This window comes from Diachasmimorpha longicaudata, chromosome 1 (genome assembly GCF_034640455.1).
Source record: "Diachasmimorpha longicaudata isolate KC_UGA_2023 chromosome 1, iyDiaLong2, whole genome shotgun sequence".
NCBI classification, from domain to species: Eukaryota; Metazoa; Arthropoda; class Insecta; order Hymenoptera; family Braconidae; genus Diachasmimorpha; species Diachasmimorpha longicaudata.
Genome location: NC_087225.1, coordinates 9,506,467 through 9,528,813, shown reverse-complemented (window position 1 = coordinate 9,528,813; position 22,347 = coordinate 9,506,467). Strand labels below are relative to the sequence as shown.

Genomic DNA, 22,347 nt, shown 5'->3' with positions numbered 1-22,347 from the left:
GTGAAACTTCAGAGGAATTCCCTGCCTCATTACTCCCCTCGAGATACCCCTGCAGGTCATTCTGATCAATGAAAGATAGAGCAATTTTTTTTCGTACACTCGCTGGGTCTCAGGGGTCCTGATGCCTCAGAGAACACGTGTCACATCGTCAAGGGCTATCACAAGCTCATGCTCATTGAAACAAATGTTTCACGAATATAATAGCCCTAGGCTAAACTCCCTTTTTTTGGGGATGAACTTCCGTGAACTCGTGACGCAACGAAAAATCGATTCCCCCTCCATATTATATAATGTTAAGGCTACAAATGCCGTACGGGGAGTATTCTAGTATTCCGCAATCGGTGTAAGTGCAGTTGTGTAAAGTGTGAAAAACGCATTACGATTTAGAGCCCGTTCAGGGGTAGCTACGTGGTTTTTTTCTGAAGAATAGCAATTTAGTTGCACGCAAGAACCGTTTCGTGAATATATTTTATCTCCCTCTATTTGCTAACGGATTATTACCGGTGAGATGCATATATTGCTAGGTGTAGTTAGGTGGGTAATGCGTCACACTTGCCATTTATACTCCAATGCATTTCACTTTTACTGATAGAAATCACATGTGCGGTACTTGTCGTTCAACGGTGCGAACAAGGAAATTACCGTTTTTTTCTGATTCTAGTGTCCACTGAAAGATGCGTGTAATAGTAATGGGAGGGAATAAAACACTTTGATGCTGAAAATTTTTTAATGAAATCCTAGGCTCCCTCAGAAATTTTTGTCGCATTACAGTTCCAGTGAAATTCTGAAGCATTTTGGCGATTTGAATCGAATTATTCTGGTTCATTTATCCTTGAACTTTCAAGTAATGGACAGTTGACGGTAACGTGAAATCGCATATCCATGTTTTAATGAAAATGTTAAGTCAATTGTCAAACTCTGCTCTATTTGCTGTTAAAAAAAATGGAATATATCAAATTGTGGATGAAATCGAAAATAAATAACACTCATTCCCCTGAAAATTTTGTATCCTATTACTAAGTATTCAATTATCGCACGATTCAGGAGTTTAAAAATGAGAAAAATATAAAAAATCCAAATTCAAGATTAAAATTGAAAGAAAATCACGTAGGTTTTCTATTCTAATGTTACGATAGAAAGACTAGTCCCCATAAAGACTTCGCTATAATTTCACATTCTTGCGTTCAGTAAATTTTTCAAGTCTCCAAAGAAGGAAAAAGACTGGTAACAATTTCCGGACGCTTTCATACTTTGACTCTGTGAAAACCCCGAAGTACTTTTTCTGTAGGAACAACTCGCGATAACACAACCCCCAAAGTTGCGGAAGAATTTACCGAATTTCTTGAAACATTTTTTTTTTTCTCAAAGAAGAAAAAAGAGCACGATAGCTCCTTGTTTCAACCGCTCCCTGCTATTCTGTTTAACCTCCAACCAAAAAATCTTCATGCTACATACATAAAGTATTGATTGGGAATAAAGGGGGTAGAATCCTCTGTGAGCAGCTATACTCTCGAAGCGGAAATAAGAGATAAGACTGTGGCAATATTCCTACGATAAAATTCCATCGATCGAATCTTCTAATTTATTTCGCTACCTCTCGTCCCCAATTTTCCTCGTCTCTCCCATAATCTCACCCGAAAAAACGGAAAAGATGAAAAACAAAATTCTCAATGAAGAAATAAAACGTCAAAGCACAAAATCAATTTCACTGATCCCTAAAAAATCATCCAAGCGTAACCCATCGTTCTCTTCATAATTCCCTACATGAAGAAAAAAAAAATATGAAAACCAAAATTTTGATCAGATCCAGCCTCTGTTTACCCGTTCATCGCGTAAATAGCGTCACCTACTTTCACCCCTCTTATAACTCTTGTCCCCTTTTCCATCCAGCGTCTCACTTTTATCGGGGGAAGGGGGGATATACTCATCGGCCGTTTCATTGGTCCCAGTGTATCCGCAGAAGCTTCATCGATACTCGTCCGCGGCTCTGGGGCTCCAAATACGTCTAGAAAAAGACAAGCCCACGGACACGGGGAGAAAAAAAAGACAGCGAAAAAGTGAAAGAAAGAGGGTGCGTGGGTATCAGCGGGGTGCGTAGAGAGAACCCCACCGGAGCTGTATGGTCGACGTGATGGACGAAGGGCTGAACGGGGCGAGGAATTGCCAGGGTCGGGAGTGGGGTGAGGGGTGAGAAGGGGGATTGTAGCGGGCACAGAAGGGCGCGCAAAAGCCGAGGGACGAGTGGAGAGAGGGGCGCCTCGAAGGTTGCCGCACGCGGCAGCGCCACACTCTCCCCTGAGTGAGAGAGGGGAGGGTGAAACGAGCGCGAGTGAACGTGACAGTCGGGAGAAAGAGAGCTAGAGGGGGTGAAAGGGAGATGGAATAAGTGGCCGGTGGGGCGTGGGGGGGAGGGAGGGTGGAGAGGAGGACAACGCTGGGGGGATGCGAAAGGGGGAGCGAAAACTAGAGGGTGCGTGTAGGCCTGGGGAATCAGTCGCGGACGAGCTGCGTTGGGGGTTTTATCTATAGCTCCTGTATTCCATACACAGCTCCGCTGACGCGTTTCATAACGTACCACTGGTTACCAATATCCCATTCGTATTTAACCGTACGATAACTCTAGTCAATATTGTTTTTAAACTTATTTTTTCTTTAATCGAGTTGAAACAATCGTGCAATTGGTTTTAGTTGGAAATTATTGACGAGAATTCGTGCCAATAAAGGAATTTCTGAACTTCTAAGTTGTTATTATCATTATTATTATTATTATTTTAGTTTGTGGAAGTGATTGATAAGTGATAATTCAGAAAGTTTTTATTTCTCGCGGTGCTGTAGTTTAGTCATTGAACATACGATAGGATTATTTAAATTTAATATTTAAATTTAACGCAATTCACCGGTAATATTTCGTTTTTTTTACCAATGGTTCATATTGTGGAAATGGTGCCGTCGCATCGGAACGACCTTCAGATGGTGAGTTCAGGTTTAAATATTCAATTGTTATCTTTCGGATTGAAAAGTTGAAAAAAATTGTAGGTGAACTGTGCACTCTGGGGCTGTCCTTTAGGTATCTCATGAGATTGTTTATAATATTCAAGGATGGGGAGTGTAGTTGACGTACATTCGATGTTGAGTGTATATATAAACATTGAACGCATGTCTTCATCGCGTGCCTCCTTTTCGCTGAGCACATGTTACGCAATACCTCATTTTCTCCCCCATTCACCTACACCATTTTTTTCATGTTCTCCCCTCACTTGTTTTTACCCACCCAACCACCACTGAATACCGCCCTTTCGTGTCATTTGCCTCTTCTATCCCAATTCCAATGTCTCCTCATGCATTATGGGGAAAATTGCAGCTGCTCTCATCCACCACGCACAAGTATCTACAATTTTTCTTTTGCATTCATAATTAGCCATTGTAAATTAAAAAAGTAACATTGAAATATCCTCGGACGAAATACCGTGCATTGAAATCCCCTGAATATTCTTTGAACTCATTCACATTTTGTTGCAAATTTCTAGGCTTTTATCACGCGTTTTTTTTTTACCAAACATTTTCCACGCTGAATTCGAGCGTCGCTCTATATAGTTTAGCTGTTTGTTTTTTTTCCCTCTTTCACACGTTGCATAAAAAAAAAAATACGATTGGACCGGCTGTCAAAAAGACTGACCACACGGTCCGGTGATCTTGAATGCAAATATATTGCATTCAGCTGGGGGGATGTGGTGGCAGTGGTTGGGGTGAATTGTTTCTTGTTGACTTTCGATTCCACTCTAACGTTCAAATATTCTGTAGAATTACTACAATAATTGCCTAAATTTTGTGCACTCCAACGAGATCAAATGTTTTTCAGATATTAAACTACAAACAATCCGTTTTACCCCCGGGAAAGTTGCTTGCCGCAGGTCTTGACCGATACTGACGTTAAATGGTTCCTCTTATAACCAGAGATAATTGATATTCACTGGTTTAAAACATTATTTTCATGAAAATTATGTACATGACCGGAAATACCCATCATTTGAAAATGCGTTTGAGTTATACGAGTTATCATTTTCATTGTAGCGTGAATGTACACAAGTTTACCCCGGCCTTAGCGCGGTGAGCAGGGTATACACGTGCTACATTCTCACGAGACGCCGGCGCCGGGGTGCTGATGTGATATGCGCGCGCTCTAGCTTCAATTAATGCAACGCGATGCACAGTTATGTGACGGTGCATAGAAGCGTGTAGTAATGCCAGCGTGTATGTACAGTAGTCGGATGACTGGATTCCCAATCCATTCCATTGTGAAATTATTCGATAAAAATTGAATAGAATACGACGTGGCGGGTGTCCGCCGATGAATCTTTCCGGTTAAACTGGGAATATTCAGCCCCCTCTCCAATAACTAGATGTTCGAATGTATCATCTGATTTTGAATGAGTTCCTTTGATTGTTCGCGCCCGATATGCGAAATGTAATCGTGAAAAATCAGGAAGATATAATCTGACGCTAGGAGAGGACGCTTAATGTCAAGTCAACTAGAAGATATCTATTCGCAATATTCCTAGCTATAGAGGAGCTACTGAGGTCATTACACCCAAAAAAAGATTCATCACTTACGTGAAGCCGAACTCGGTTCTAGATGAGTAGTGACTGACCATCTGAGTCATGAAGTTTCCAATTCGAAACCTGGTCAAGATGAGGTCGGCAATATCTAGAAAAAAAAATGAAAAAACATTATGAACCAATTGTTTAAACGTATTTGGAAGACAATGAAATATATTGATGGACGACATTATGATTAGCTTCGATGATCGACGACACGGAGCGCATCTGATTAACACTGGAGATGGAACAAAATGTATGATCTCTCCTTCATTCCCGCAAGTTCAAAAACCAGAAAAATGATTCATCCTCGGTACATTTTTTCCCAGATATATCTTCCAGGATCCAGTGACTTCCCATTACCCGTATGTGTTCTCAAAGTAAAATAAAACTCCAGTAAATATCAGGAAGAAAACGATAAATAAAATATTGAAATTGCGATAAATCACCGTTAGCTCAACGGGAGGGGAAGTGAAAGAGGGCTGTGAGGAGGTAGGGAGAGAATGCGAAAGACACATTGGTCTTGAGGGTAAGGCAGAGAGAAGGGAATCGAAGAGGAAAAGAGTGGAGAACGGAAGGGATGAATAAGGATTCCAAAGAGTGCTTGTGCTGAAGCCGGCGCCTCGGCGTATAGCCGCCGTAAACTTATGTCGTCGGAGGTATGTGTTGGTCCAACTGAAGGGTAAAGGAGGAACAGAGGGAGGGCTGGAATTGTCGAGGTGGCCGTAATCGAATCGCCACCATTTTTCCAATGTTTGTGGCGGACCGTCGGCGCCAGCTGGCCTCACCAACATCAGTGTCCTCCCATTCCTCCTATTTTACCCAGGACTTTGTAACACTGTATTGGAATGGTGTGGTAGTCTCGTTGAAAGCACCCAGAGATGCGAATTGACGTTTGACATTTAATTCCCAATGGGATTTAACGTGACTCCGCGAATCAGGAACTGGCCCCGGTGGTCAGCGATAGCTATACCATGTCATGAAAAAACGACCAGAAAGTATGAGTGGCCAAAAAAAACAATGAAATGAGAGGAATCTGAGAGCATAAGCATTTTTTTCTGCGAACAAATTTTTAATCATTTTTTTTTTTTCGTAATAAATACATGAACAGACATAAAAGCAGAGGAAACCCGAATGAAATTTTATTACACAAGGAGAGGGAAAAATTTCGAAATTCCCGAGTGAATGAGAAAAAAGTATGCGTTGAAAGAGAAGGGGAAAAAAAGAAGAGAAGTTACTACTCTCTCACGAAAACTCCCAGGCGGAACATGACGCGATCTTCTGCTTCTTTCACGCTTTTACGTAACCTTATACTTAACTCTCTTCTTACCCAACGCTGGAAGAAACTTTTTCTCCGCAGAATGGAAACGGAATTTTATGATAGATTTATGAAAGAAGGAAAAGAAGATTCCCAGTGACTTGTGTTGTTTGTGTGTACCTACTCCCGAGGTTAAGTTTCGTCCTGTTCTTCGATTGGAGTTTGAATTTTCGGTTTAGCCATGATTGATGCCCATAAATAAAGATTTCTCCATTGTGCCGATAGTTTAGAACATTTTATATGATTTTTTGTCGTTCCTATCTTCGCATACCAGCCAAAATTCGATAGCACGGAGAATTTATTAGATTTCAAGCGACGATAATACTTGATGACACATTCCGTTTACACCGATATCATCAAATATCAATTGTCACTGGGTGATCGGTGGTGAGAACCCAGTGGAAAGGGTTCGAGTATGCGTGTATATGCCCCAGAATTAATTCCCGAGTTTCAATTATTTCGCCAATTAGCCCTGGTCGGAATCCATTCGGATCTAATCCGTTAGTAAGCTTTCCATCTCCTTTACCCACCTCCCTCGTATGTCTACTCTATATCCACCTATATACCAAACCATTGCTAAAACCCACAGCCAATGCCTAGTGAGATCCAGCACTCCACCGCTATCCTCAAACCAATAGGGAACAGAGGAACTGCATTTGCTTTGGAACATTCGACAAATTAGCTGCGTTAACGATGGCGCCAAACCCCCCATTGAACATTCCAACTCTGCGTTCCTCCACACACGAATCTCTTAGATCATACCAAAACGAGAATGGCTCAGCATTGATGCTGCACATACGGCGTTTTGTCGTGCTCTGAATTTCAATGGTTTGTCTCGTCACATGGCACACCATAATCCACTGCACCAAAAGTCAGGGGATTATATCACTGGGGAATACACTCCAATTCGTTTTATCGCATCATCCGATTTTCCGCAATTGTGTCATTCATCAGAGAATATCAACATTCCAATTCTATTTGTCATTAAAAGCCTTTGAGTTTTCATGACGTAATGAATACAGTTATGCAAGTCCATTGGAGCTGGGGACTCTCCATATATCATGCATTGGAGAGGTTGGGAATGTTGATAACTCTTATCTTCAATCGGAGCTATTGATTGCCGCATCAGCCCAGGGCTACCTGATAGCTTATTCAATTTCCGAATCATCAATTCTGTATTCAATTTTACCATGATCAGCCCCCAAATTCCAGTCATCATTCACCCACGCTTTCTTAGCTCCTGCGGATTCGGAAAAACTCCAAATCATGGTCTATTACCTTAATCACAAAGCACCGATCAAATACGATGACGGAAAACTCGGAGAGAAATCAATTTGTCGGTTTATCGGATACGTCAACGCTGAAATCCACTAGTCATGGTGGATGATGCCTACAGTTCTATCTTGATGACACTGACCCATACATACACATCAGCAGTCGACGACATTTGCTATTGTGCAATGCCCGCTCAACTTGGCCGGGACGTGTGAATAGCTGAGGGGGTAGGTTAGAACTATAAAGGGTGATGAGGAGAGGTAGGTAGAGTAAGGGGAGGAATAGGAAGGGTGGCAAAGCGTATCTCAATTCCGGTATCTACGAGCACCCCGACAACGTTACCCTGACAACGCGGCCAACAACAAACGCCTAATGGCCGGTACTCGAGTCAAACTTTAATTTCCTGACCGGCCGGACAGTGCTTAAAGCGATCTACCCCTTTAGCTTTGGCTTTCGCGATTCCGACGACGTTGGACACTCCTATCCTTCTACCCCTTTTCCATATCTCCCCTCTTCCTCTCCCGTAGTGTAACCCGGTACATGATAGCTGACCATAGAATATTAAGGACCAGTAATGGCTGCTGTAATTCACAGCTTTATGTTTAGGAGATTGCGAAGATGATCATGATTTTCATCAAATGCCGTCAATACTGGGGAAATCGAGCGATATTATTATTGTTGGTCAATTGTTCGATAAAGGCACGAAGACATTTCAAAGGAAGATGCAACCCAACAATCATAAACCTTAATACTATCAAACTTGCCATGCAATGTCTCGATCTAGTCATGCCACAGTAAAACTGTCTTGGATGGGAAGACAGCTCTCGTTTTGTTGATTTCCCGAATAAATAAACCAGGGAAAAAGGCATTTCCATAGAAAAAAATGAGTCATAAATCCCATGGAGGTTGAATACTTAATTCAAACTTTCATTTCCTAACTGACCGGACAGCGCTTGAAGCGATCTACCATTTAGCGTTGACTTCCGCGATTGCAGCGATGCCCCCGGCACGCTTCTATCCTCTTACCCTTTTTTTTTTAAATATACGACCCAGTAACTCGGCATGTGATACGTGACCATGCAATATAAAATAGCAGTAATGGTTTTTGTGATTCCTGGCTGGATGATAAAGAGTTTGGAAAAATCATCGTGATTTTGAGGAAAAGCCATCAGTATTGATGGATTTTAGTGATTTATGGTGGGGATGGTTGGCTTTCTTGCTCAAATATTCTATGAAAATATCATGGTATTTCAAAGCGAGGAATAGTCAAACTGTTCCGAGCGACAATACTGTCAAATTAGTCATGCATTGTCTCGATGAGATCATGCCCCGGTAGAATTGTCTTGGGAGGAAACAACAAATGCCCTCAGCCCTGTTGATTTTCCAACCAAATAAACCAAACAGAAGGTATCCGCAGGAGGAATGAGTTATAAATCCCACGGATGCTGAAGAGGGACATTGGATGCATACAAACGCGAAGTACAGAGACACAGAATAACCTTGTACGGTATCGAAGAATATCCTCAGAATGGAATGGTACCTCCCTGGTGTCATGAATCATGCATCCCTTATATTGGAGAGCCCTTATTCTCACGGGGTTAAAACGAGAGGAGTCTTTTGCCCACAAGCGTTGTCCTCTCTTGCGGATAGAACAGCATCTCGTCGTACGACAAATAAACAATGTTATTTGTTTTTTTTTTTGTTTCTCTGTCTCTTTCTCTTGTCGGGTTTCTGGTGGTCGTTGGACACTCCTGAGGGGGTGTAGACGAGGGTCTCTTGCCTGTGGGAATATAGACGCCTAGAACCTGGCAAGCTTTTGACTATATGTATAAGGGATGCGAATGGCGAAGTTGAAGGCCCCCTGGGCAGACTGCTGGCAATACTGGCTCTGTCAGCACCAGAAACGTCCGCCAAACCACTGGCTAACATACTATGGAGGTTTTCACTGACAAGGGCTGGACGTTATGGACACGCCATTTCTACCGTCCCTCACTACTCAACCCTAACCTCATCCCCCTTCCTTTCCTTGTATTTTCCCTTCTCCAATTCTCATATTGCCTACTTCGCTCGTACCAACCGAGTATAAACCAACAAATAATGACACCTACCCATAGTCTCGAGGATTTCCGGAGGTTGTCTCATGTCAAAGTTTGACAGTCTCGAGAACAAAGAAGACAGCGATTTTTTTTTAAATGGGTATCGAGATCCAGCCGCGTAAATTTCCGAATTTCTCTCTATCGTGCTCTGAGATATCCGCGAAAAATTAATGGAACAGAAAGTTCTTTGAAGTGCGATGAAATAATTAAAAAACTGAGAATACAATTTGATCGACTCTAATCGATTTTTTATTTTATTTTTTTCAGATGAACCGTCCTATTCAAGTCAAGCCGGCGGACAGTGAAAGCCGCGGAGGTGAGAAATACGGCTGAAATTAAAAGCCACCCACGCACCACTAATCAATATTTTACTGAATCACTTGTTCATTATCATCGTGTAATTATATCAAACTCAACTTTTCAGTCATCAATAAAGTTTATTCAAAATTAATAACTGAACCCGTATATTTGGCATTAATATTTCACAAACGTAATATCGAGGTGCAATCAATACGAAGAGCTGAATGGAATCGTCTGTTTCTACAATTTGAAAACTAAAAATCATAAATTATTCTCCTCATTCAGATATTGAGCATTTTCCCTCAATTTCCATTTCCCCTTTTTTTCATTTATTATTTTTTTTCCTTCATTTGGAAATGTTTTACTCCCTCTGTTCCTTTACAACATTCTGCATCATCAGTGGAATACGGCCCTAGTACCCTAAATATCTCATCTCTCTGGTTTTGGAGCCCAGCCAGCGAGTTTTATATCCTACTTTTACCACCCCCCTCCCGCCACCCCATGGTGGCTGATTGAATCGTTTCAAGAGGGCGGCAAAGATTGAGAGGATTCCAGAGTATGATCGTACCTCGATATAACCAATTCTCTTTTTTTCTCTCGGGCATAAATATATCATTATGCATCATAAATATTTCATTTTTTTTTTCCAAGAGTGAGGCAAATTGAAATTTAATGCAAACTTCAAAAACAAGTAAAGTGTATTAGCTTGTATTTCATCGTAAGGCCGTGAATCATTAAAAAGTTGAAAGTGTCTTTCACTTTGACACAATTACATTATTCAACAAATAAGCTCACTATTGTTTCTTCTTTTATTATTTTCACAAATGCCGATTGAAAAACACGGTGACCTTGTTTTTGCAGTGCTAAAACAAAACACTAAAAACTCCGTCCGGCTATATTTTCCCTTTTATTTATCTCTACATTCATCCAGCACGAAAAGATAAAAAAAAAAAAATACGAGAGAAGTTCTTTCATTTTATTGATCCATATTACTGCGAAGCGTCTGCAGAAATGATTTATCGATAAGCCTTAGGGTTGTACTATATATTATATCCCCAGGGACAGTTCTACTCGTGGCGTCAATCCCCTGAGAAATAGACTTGAAGCCTCTTTTGCAATGCAGATCTTACGAATGACTATAAAAGTCGACGATAAATCCATCTGTACGAAATAGTAATAATAATTTGTCAGAAATAAAGCAAAAGGTAATACATTAGAATTCTCCGAAGAAATGAAAAATTTTTAAATTGAAAAATTATCCCTCTCCACTTGAGAATAATCTTCTCAATGTGAAATTCTGATTTCTTTATAGAGTATTAGTGATGGCACGTATCAATAAGCTAGTTGTTAAATATACATTAAGATAATTTAGGCACTCGCACGGCGGGGAGTCATTACTACAGGCATTCGCGATACTAAGTACTCCCTAGTCTGATCCCCCTGAGAGGGTGAAGCATAACCTACCATCCATCTATTAATGGGAACGAGAATCCATTGGCATCAAATTACACTAAATTTGTTTAAATAATTCGTACTCAGTGGCCAGCACTGCACATTGGCAACCGGAGGATAAGATTTCAATTTCGACTTCGACAGCTTTAGAGTTGTTCAGCTTTTTTTCCCTCAGTATTCCGTACTTCACAAACGTGTTTCACTTTATTTGGTACATTCTATCGGCTAGTACTTCCACTCGAATCAAACTCCTCGATACTTTCGCTCCATAAAAGTCGTTCATACTTTCTAAACTGAGAAAGAAATATGATTTTGTCAATGATATTTTTCTCGAAGAACCAAATACCCGAAATTACCCTTCAAAAATCTGTCTCAAAGTCTTATCGGAATAATATTTGATGGGTAGAATTATATTATTCTCCCCGTGTGTAGGGTAGTATTTTGGAATAGTACGTTTTCCGGAACATATACCATACTCTTGATGTCCAACCATCTCCATTCGCCCTAACATCTTCAGCAAGATGATCTCGCGCCAATTGGTGACATTTACATCGGGGAATAGCGAGTAATACTCGATGTATATAGAACCCCTTGATTCAGCCCGTTGGTTTAGAACGAGCCTGCACGAATGGCGGAGGTCAAAACCGAGGGTGGTTATAAGGGTGGCAACTCCTAATTCATATGCTAATCTCGACGAGATGCCATTGTAATCTCCGGTTGCCCTGGACCCCTCTCTCAAGTCTCGCCTTGACGTGCGGATGCGGGTAGAGTGATCCACCCGATTTACCTCCTGTCTCTTCTCTCTCTCACTCATCCCTATATTCTCGAGAAGGTATCTCATACCATCTTACTTTGTATACCTATGGAAACTCTTGGGTTGTGACCTCTGTGCAGCATCGAAAATTCAATTTGAGTTCATTGAACTTTTTCAACTTTCCGAGCTTGAGCGCAATCCTGATTACTATTTTTTATGACATATTTTGCATCGTTGTTTTGGAGTTGGGGTGACCAGACCAATACGTGAAAACTCAGCAAATGAGTCTATTGTTAATGGGGAATAATAGTTGAATATATAGAAAAAATTTCCAACAGAAAACCTCCCTTGATATCTGTTACGAAAATAAAATATCCAAAGCATTATGAGCAGTCGTACTCATTCCTGAGTGACACCTTCAGTTCTTTCAATTAGAAAGAACGGCGCTTGATGAAAACTACTCAGGAATTAATTCATCCCCTTAACAGTCTTGTTTTTTTCCGGATTCCACACTCTAAACTGAAATTTCATCACTCCCTGGATGTTTCTGTAGCTTTCTTCCATTAATGTCGTGCCTTTATGGATGTCGTTCAGACTATCCAATGGCTGAACGGCTTAATTACATCATTTACAGATCTCTTCAAGTGAAACAGTCGCACATAATTCTAATGGCCTCTTAATTCCGCTGAAATAAATGTCCTCTCAGGTGATACACAGTAAGAGTAGACACTTTAATTGCCGCATGTTGGATGGATGCTTCATTACACTGGACGTAACCCCAAAGATGACCCCGTAAAGAAATTATTGCATTACCACGGGCAGCTCAGTGGTAAGCACTGCAGACGGACAATCGATAGACATGCATTCAATGTCCGCTTAATTAACTTCTGTTTTTTTTTCAACTTTATTTGGATTCGTACCGAGTACTGAACAATAATACGTAATACTGGTACTTCAGATAACTGTTTCCTGCTTCGCATCAGGCGGTAATATCGGGGAAAGAAATTATTTCGTTATTGAGATATTTTTTTGGAAGAGTAATACAAAAAATGATTGTCAATCCTGAGAAAAAATTCAACTGACATCACGGATCCACCGAGTTCCATTATCATTCTCTTTCTGCAATTGTCCAACTTTCCCTATAAGTCCCTTGATTCCTCCACTCGAACCCGTAAGCCCCAGAATCAATGCGGATAAAAAACAGAGGAAAAATCTTCAGATTATTTTCAAAAGATCATTTGATAAAATCTGTACGGAAAAGGGATAAAAGCAACGGCGGAGATACGGATTGAGTAGTACATTGGGAGTGAGAAGTTTTGCCAAGGGGGTTTCCTAGGAAGGGGGAAGTAGAGTGAGAGGCAGAGAGTTCAAGCTTCTCAACTGGATAAGATGAGTGTCGGAGTCTAGTGCTAGTACTAAGCGTCAGTTGAGCAAGTAGATAAGTTTCGATGCTTCGGTGGTAGCGGGGTATGTGGGGGTGTATAGCACTGAATTCACTCCTCTCCCCTCTCTACACATTCCGACCATCACTCCATGTACTCTTATAGATACCCATAACCCCTTCTACATCTAGCTGAAGATAAATGCATCTCTCTCTCTCTCTCTCTTCACAGACGGCTGATATCGAGCTATCGTTATCCGACGTTTGGTTGCCACCAACTCCAACTTTCTCCGGCTCCCCCATGTACACGAAAATTTTCTCGCCAGTTTCTTTCAGTTTATCCTCGGGGGAAGTCGAGGGCCATAAAACTATGGAAAGTTGGTAGCGGGGGAAGCGAGAAAAAAAATTATGATTCACATTTTCTGCTGATGAGTACAATATTCTTTTGAGGGTGTGGTGAAGGTTGTGAATTTTTTGGTTAAACTTTTGTTTTTCATCATTTCTGTAACGCTATTCATAATGTACCAGCCGAATCAAGGCCTCAAGCGGCAGCTAAAAGTGCTGACGTAAATATTAAAGTCACCAACACCGACCAGCGCAAGAAGATTGCTCCAACGTCAGCCTTATTTTACTCCTATCCATCCTCTCACCATCCACCACTTTTTCCTTCCTCTTGGTCACCCATCTTCACCGCTTGTGGACGTTTGACTTCCACAAACGTGCTTAAAACTTTTTTTCTCAAGCTTCAAGAGGGTGAATGAGATGGGCGAAGGAGAAAAGTGAAGAGGAGAAGAAAAAGAATGTACTCGCCAGAGATAATTTCCCGTGGGCTAATTTTTCTTTGGTCCTGGCTTTGGCGGTCACCGAGCGTTGTCTCTCAGTAAGAATCTTCTTTGCACCATTTGTTATATCAACTTTTAACAGTGGCTTCAAACTTTTTGCTTCATTTCAAACCATCAACGCTTAATTGATATCGCCAAATAAATTCAAATTTTTAACTGACGAAGAATAATCCCCATCTCGACTGACAATTTCCTCAGGGGGATGGTTCTCTATTTGGACTATTCCAATCATAATTCTGCCAAACCCATGCAATTTCCTCTGCGATAAGAAACTACAGAGTTGCAATTCTAGAATATAAGCTCGATTGTCATACCATCATAAAAGAATTCAATTCAATTCTTGCATTTAATATCGGTATTTGATACTTCAAATCAAGTAAGACTTTTTACTTGAATTCTGCTTGAGAGATAGTTCATGCTTCGCATCAAATGGTACTTCATAAAATCACATCCTCAGAATGTACAAAAGTTTCTCTCGTTCACTAAACTCGAATGAAATTGGAAAAAGACAATACCATAATCATTTTCCGTCAGTACGATATAAAAATCAGATAAATGGAATGAATAGGGTCGAACCGGACTTAAAAGGTGAGATCTTGGCCCAATACTCCCTACTAGCAGTTGAAATGGCAGGATAAGAACGGAAAAGTGGGTATGAGATGTAAGACTTGAGAAAAGAGTTCTAGGGGATGGGTTTGTAAGGGTGTAAGACCGTCGGTGCAAGTCAGCCGAGAATCTAATTTCCCGAGACAAATCCTTAAATGTGCCCTAGAGCCTCTAGCTGGGTGAGCGAGGGAAAGGGGGTGTTACGCCACCTCGTGGAACGAGCCTCACCACCTTCCCCTTACGCTCTTAGCTCCACTCTGATGCCTCTCTCTTCTTCGGCCTCCCCCTTACCCTATGTTGGGTTTGCTACTTCGGGTGGCACTACCTTTGGGATAAGTTATTACGCGTGTGAGAGAAGTGCCGTAAGGCAGGAGGCTTTTTGCCAAAGCTTTCTCATGAATCTACTATTCCTATGCTTTCCCTTACCCCCTGCTTCCCTCTCGACCCTTCTTGCTCACGTTTTACACAGTAGATTCGAGAAGGGGGAGGGGAAGGTTGACAAGGTCGAAAAGGAAGCGAATGAGATTCTCCAGTTTCCTCATTTTTTTTCTGGTATATATTTTTTCTATTACTTTTACCATCTCTGTGTCTCGATATTGCGTACTTTTCACGGATATACTTTTTTTTTATTTACCCGCTTGGGAGGGAGGAAAAAAAAAAGGATGGAGAAAGAGAGAGTGCACTCTTTGGGCTTTCACGAGATTTTATTTTTCACGAGAAAAAGCTTGAGGGGTTGACTCATCCACTTCCCCTCTCTCCCCTCTTTAACCTTTTCATCCCCCTGTGTGACTTCATTTTTCTTTTCTCCTATTTTTAACGCTTCTCTCAGGGGTAAATTAACCGGAGGACACACCGCAAGAAAATAGATGAACAAAGAATCTTTCCGCCGTGCGATCGTCCCTGCGATGATAAACATGTTGTTTTTTTTTTATCTTTAGTTATTTTTTTGTTTCAAGAAAAATAGTAACAGGAGAAATAAAATGTAAATGAGCGCTAGTGCAGGGAATTATAATATCGTAAGAATAAATTGAGAACAATACGTGAGATAGGAGAGAGTAAAAATATATCTCAAGAGAAAGAAGAAATGAAAAAATATAACTGACAAAGACAAAAAAAATTTTACCATCTCTGGCCGAAAAACGCCATCTTTGTTTTTGTTCTGTATTCCAGAGTGCATGATGGACGACGGGAGCGCCAGTGCCATCTTCTGGAAGTAGGAGGCACCGGTGGCGGCTGCTGAAGGTAACTTCGACTTCCAGGAGATAGCTAGCTTCCTTCCAACAAATATCCTACGTTCTTCTTCTTGTAACACAGCATAATCGGACCCCGATTATAAACCCATCGAGAAAATTCCTAAATTGTTGTGATTCGTCACATCCCAGTGATTATATATCCCGCCCAACCCCTCACTCCATCACTTCAAAATATCAAATCATCATATTCCATTCACAATCATTCAATATTCAACTCTTACTTTCCTCATATTCACCTTCATTACGATCCACTTCACGTATAACTGAAGATAAACATACATGTTTAAGAGAAAATTTTAAAATCGATATTGGTTTTTCAAAGTAACAAAATTATCCCCAGCGCTCGTCCCATATGAATCGAGTCACAAACTGACAATTTTCTAAGCAAACCACATCACTTTTTTCTCTCCCCCCTCCCTATCGTCTTCTTTTTTTCCAGGACTCACATATACACTCTCTGACACACGTACAATATCTCAATTGCACGGAAAAATACCGTGGAAAAACTCTCTCATTCTCTCCCCCTCTCCCCAACAACAGTGAACAATTTTCCATCTCGATTGAGAGCCGGATCTTGAAGCCCGAACTTCGCGAGGTATCCAGAGCTATTTGTATCAACCAAGTGAGGCCAATACTTTATCGTCCACGTTCGGTGCCATAAAAAAATGGTTCATCTTATTCCAGTAAGCCCATTGTCGTTTCGTTATTGTGACTATGTCCCCTATTTTGATTTTAACAGAGTATTATTTCGTAATTTATCACTGTCTTTTCGTTACCATATATCATATTATATATATATATTAATATATATTTATTTATTGATTCGTTTAATTGCAAGTATCGTGTTGCGTGGATATAACTGACGAATTACTATTTCTCCTCTATCATCCCCGCGAATAATCCCAGCAGTGAAAAAAAAAATATTAGTATGAGGAAGAACGATTACCACAACACAACCATTTTGTCATTTCACCTGAAAAAAAAACCCCCGTGTCCAGTCTCACTGAACCCCCACCACCACTCCTTTTTTGCTCTTTTTTACAGCTGTGACCATATAGTGGCTCGCTCGTTGGATGTTATATTGTCTCGTTCGTTGTCGATGTGTTTTTGATATATTATATCAATATTCATTATTATATGAATATAATATCTATTTCACCTTATGTAAATATATTTTTTATGATAAATATTCATATTAATATGATGTGACATTATTTATATTATACACTTTGTCTTAATTGTAACTAGACGTAAATATAGTTGGAAAGAATCTCCTTCTCACTTAGGTTTTTTCATTGTTTAGAAATTATTGATTTGTATTTTTTAAAAATGCACAAAAATCACGGTGATTTTTATTTTATGGTTAAATATAATGAAAGCATTGGGATTGTGAAAGGAGTTGAATTTTATGACGCAGATATTTCTAAGGCAATGAAAAGCAAAATTACAGTACGAGAAAATGTTCTGACAGCGCTTTCGAAAACCACAATCTGGCCAAGACAAAATGAAGAATACAAGGAACTTTTGACATAGAAGCGAAATGATAATTGTATCAAGTACGTGAACGAAGTTGCATTCATGAAATCGGAAATTTATTCGAAAGGACTGAAATCGGTAGCTCAAAGGTAAAATTACCGAGTGATAATCTGTGGATACGAATTCGGTTCCCGGTTCGGTATTTTTCGATTTTCTAATTATTCATTTCGGCTGGTATATTCGATGCAAGAGCATCATACTTGATGCGAATACTTGATACAAATTCCTCTACCAAGTATTTCTGTCAAGTACTAACACAAGTAATTCATACTTGGCAACGGACATTGGTTCACGTACTGGTACTTTATGTACTTGATAGAATAATCAAATGATAATTGATGAGAGTACTTGTTCATTAAGAAAACCACTAGGCAAAATTATGTATTTTCTGTGCGAAATTGTTCACATAAAAAATATGTGGCAGCGCTCTCGTCAAACTACAATCAGGTCCAACCAAAAATTAAATCAAATAATCGACTATTTAGAAATAGCTGCAGTTCAATAAACTGAGCATAAATATTCGTTGTCACGTGTTCGCACAATGGTGTGTGAGAAATTCACTGGATAGTGTCACGTTTCGATCGTCTAACGACGTGTATCTCAAGTATTTCATAGCCCGACGTCAAAAATACCCATAGACTTGAGTAATAAAGAACTAAATTTATTATCGACGCTCGAAGCTGACACTCATCGCCACATTACCTGCCCCCTACATATTCCGAATTAATTTTCTCAATGATTTTTATGCGACCTCATGTGCTATCCACCTACCCTGTTTTTATTGATCGGCTTATGGTGTAGGTTTTTTTTTTTCACTTTTTTCACCGGAACTTCAAGGCAATTTATTTGACACATTCAATTCAATTACATAAATTAATATTACTTTACCAATTTTTTTAATTAAAAGCCATCTTTTAATAATTTTAATCCAATTATTATCGTTATTATTCAATTAATCACTAAAACTGATAACACGCAGCCTCGCCGTGATGTTATAGATGTACGTGTTGGCATAATTCAGAGTGTCACGTGGCCTTATATTATTGTATTACATTGTAACAAACATGGGTAGGATCATTCGTGTCACGTGTTTTACCCCGTAATGCACACACTGCACAATTAATTGGGCGAAACTGCGCCACACGCGTGATCCCCCATGCCTTTATTTTATTTTCATCAAGTTACGACATTTTTTTTTTCCAAGTTTTTAATTTCATTTAACAATTCCCTCTTAGGATGGTGGATTGCTGGTGTTACCGTGTGACTTTGTCGTTCTCGGTGTTAGCAGAAAGCCCTCTATTTTCCGTAATATTGTTTGTCTTCTATTTTCGTTATTTCATGATTACGTTCTGTACATCTTTGGTTAGTCTATTGATCGGCTCTCTTTGTTTCCTTAATTTTTTTTTAATAAATCAAAGGCATTAACATTTCTTGAACGTATTCACAAAGTAACAAAATGATTGATAACATTCGAGTCTGATACTAATAAGGAATCATTTCTCTTTCTCTGTTTTTTATATTTATTTCTACTCGACATGGCCATCATCATCAACAGACAGAAAGCTGTTCGTGGGAATGCTCAGTAAACAACAGACCGAAGACGATGTCCGACAGTTGTTCACTACCTTTGGTACAATAGAAGAGTGCACTATACTACGTGGACCGGACGGTACGAGTAAAGGTGAGTAAAATTTTTGGTATTTTACTACTGTAAATCTTCGTCGAGGAATAAAATTAGAGAAATTTCGCGCTCTGTAAATCAAAAGGCCATAGTAAATTCCTTACTTCAGGTGGAAAACATTCCAAGTCCGAATTCTAGTTCGATAGGATTCTGAATCTCAAATTCTTTCTGAAGTCTCTATCAGATCAATGATAAATGAGAAAAGTCATTCAGACAGTTGTTAAATGAAGGCTAATCACCCCGACAATACATTGAAAAAAAATCCTTCTCCAATGAGTAAAATGTCTCCAATTAAATACACTATTCTGAACTTGACTGCCTATATACAGAGCCCCTCAAGACATGCAATGTATACCCATAATATATATCGTCGGGCGTTGGAAGAAAGGTAAGTTAGTGCCTGCATGAGGTGGATGGTAGGTTATTTCACTTGGCTTTGGGGCTCTCTAATTAACCTCCCGCGAACAAAGATGAGTCAAGCCCAGCGCTCACATTTACCTTCATTTCTACCATTGCCTTGCAGCCATACTGAATTCTGAAAATCCTCCCACTCTTCTCCAACACCTTCAGCCCTCTATAGCCTCATTCCCTTCTTATTTCTCTCACCAAACTGGTTCTTATGTTCACTTTGGGCATACAACCTCCGCCAGTACTGCCATACAAAACCGTCTCTTACCCCTGCTGATGACACACTCACTTCCGTATACTCTACTGCCTCTTTTGAGGTGAAACGATAAATTGGCTTCAACCCAAACCCCTATCTCACTCTCTACTCTAACCGTAAACTCTCCATGGCTACGACGTGCCTCTAATTTCCACCCAACTGACGAGAAGCGAGAGAGAGAGAGAGAGAGAGAGATATGGTGAGGTAAGGGAGGGGAGGGGGACGATATTAACCCGGAAATTGCATCGGAGATCTTTGGGGATGAAGCCGCTTCGAGCGCTAGATTTGAGGTTATTTTTCATTCTGAAAAGCTCTCCCAAGGTTTTGAGTACTTGTTTCAGCTTTCAGCATCCGGTTGCCCAACGGTGATTGAATGGCGAACCTTCTTTAGAAAATGTCACTCTCAGAAATATGTATTGTGGCCCTATCCCCTCAACCTGATCAATTAAACTCGGAAATTTCGCGACACAATACCCTATCCCCTGGAATAATATCTCACCACGAGAATAGGTGGGTGAATGAAGAAAACTTTGGCTCCACCAGCATTTCATCACTGGCTCACAGCAGGATGTCCGTGGTGATGCCCACCTCTTCTGGTACAACTCATGACAGCTACCTAGTTAGTTTCATAACTAGCTAATCCCCGTGGTAATGGCGAGGATCGAGCTTCATGTATTCATTCAACTACTTCCCTCACCCACCTACGCTTGAGATTTTTCACTACAAACTCGTAATATACTCTGTACGATAAAACTTTGGCAAAAAGACACCGTAACTCGTTATCATCTTGCACCCTCCTTTTTTCCACTTTTGAGAGTTATCAAAGGTGTCGTTTTTTTCTATTTGATGAAAAAAAAAGTTGGAATTTGCGATTCAACACTATCCAACCAGTCTTTCTTTCTCTCTCTCTCTCTCCCTTTAGTTCGCCTCTCTTTCCCAATTTGTACGGCATCGTCGCAGTGTCTCAGAGATTCGTAAGAGGATCTGACAGTCATCCCTTCCTCTCAAGAAGCAGGGAGAACTCCTACCTCTACTTTCCACCCACTTTTCGACGTATAACGACAAACTTCTTCCAATTATTTTGCTCTCGGGTTTTCCCCTCTACCCGGTATGTCTTGGGGAACATTTCACGAAACTCCACTTCAGACATCTTTTCCTATTTTCGTGTTTTCACTCTCTCCCTCAATTCGTGTTTTTCATCTCTTACCCCTCCCCCCATCTCCCACTCTACATTTTCTTTTCTCGAGTTATCCTTTCATTTTTTTCAGACACTATGAATCTTTATGCGTCCACGGAGAATTCATTATACAATTGTCATGGTATTTCAATTGCCAAGTTACATACACGGTGGGTAATAATTCGACGCTGGTGTAAGAAGATTATAAAATGTTTATGAATAATGGAACGAAAAATACTATTCAAGGGAGAATGGGAGAGGGTTCAGATGAGGTATGGGGGTTGAAAGGGGACGATTTTATTGGGATGGAGGGTGAGCTCGGTGAGGGACGGTTGAGAGGGTTAGTTCGTGGACCACCCCACAACTCAGAGGAAATATATATATATGGATATATATATAAATGGGGGCGAGGACTTGCGGGAACAATTCAGCGCATTAAGTTGTAATAACATTGGCCCCGGGCGCACACGCCGATCTCTCTTCAACATTAACCCCCTTCCCTGGGAAGAGTACTATTGCGCAACCCGTTACGCAAAATTGCTGCGTCATGATCCACCCTTACCTATAAAGTTTTTCCTTTCTTCTTCTCTTCTTGAGGATTTTTTTTTTTCATTTGTGGGAACTGTACTTTTGAGTTTTTTCACTAGTGTTTTTTCTATTATGTCAGACTGGTCTGAATTATTTCTTCGACTTTATATTTGCGGTGCAGTGAGGACTTTAAATAATAAAATGTCAACATTCTACCCGACCGAGATTTAAACTTGGAACCTTTCAAATGTATATCACGTCTAGCTCACTGCGCGGTCGGTCTTCAGGTCACCCTGCACCCATGTATTTTCCCTTTTTCACGTGACAAAAGGGTATTAGGTACCGAGCCTTCGAATTGATAATTTTGCAACCAAAATTTTCTTGTTATAATGAAGCGATTTCGCGAAAAATTTTCCCACTCCTGACTGCTCATCTTCTCCGCCTAAAGTTTCCATCGCTTTGACATATCGTCGAGTTATGCAAACCTGAATGCAGCCATGAATAACATTAGGGGATAGGAAGAGCCCTCGATTCTCCGTTATACTTTGAATTTCCCCTAGCCATTATTTCTTGGATGAACGGAAGATATTAACGATCGTTATCAATAGGTCGCGTGCCTAGGTTCGTTAACAGGACTATTATCGGCAAAATATGACGAATCAATAACTGGATGTACGTGATGATGCAGGGGACCGGTTACCGTCAAACCTGTCAACCCAATTTTACGAGGCGCACATCAACGGTATACGTCGGGTTATCTGATGATTAATACAGTACCTCGGTGTCACCAGCAGATTCAAAACGCATTGGATAAACATCAGTACCACCAAAAACAATGTTTTATGAATGAAATCTCCATTCCTACTGAAATCACGGACGTGAAATTTA

The 22,347-nt window shown here is 40.4% G+C and overlaps 1 protein-coding gene across 14 annotated transcripts in view; it reads left to right on the top strand.

Moving 5' to 3' along the window:
- The window catches only part of Bru3 (bruno 3), a 347,812-nt gene that overhangs the window by 280,479 nt on the left and 44,986 nt on the right, over positions 1-22,347 (top strand). For 13 of the 14 annotated variants that reach the window (XM_064116812.1, XM_064116771.1, XM_064116820.1 and 10 more), the window contains 2 exons: positions 9,553-9,601; positions 18,965-19,090. In XM_064116812.1, coding sequence (XP_063972882.1) covers positions 9,553-9,601; positions 18,965-19,090 — 175 coding nt within the window. Of the gene's footprint in view, positions 1-2,479; positions 2,974-9,552; positions 9,602-18,964; positions 19,091-22,347 lie in introns of those variants that run through there. The other variant, XM_064116862.1, reaches the window with a different exon arrangement.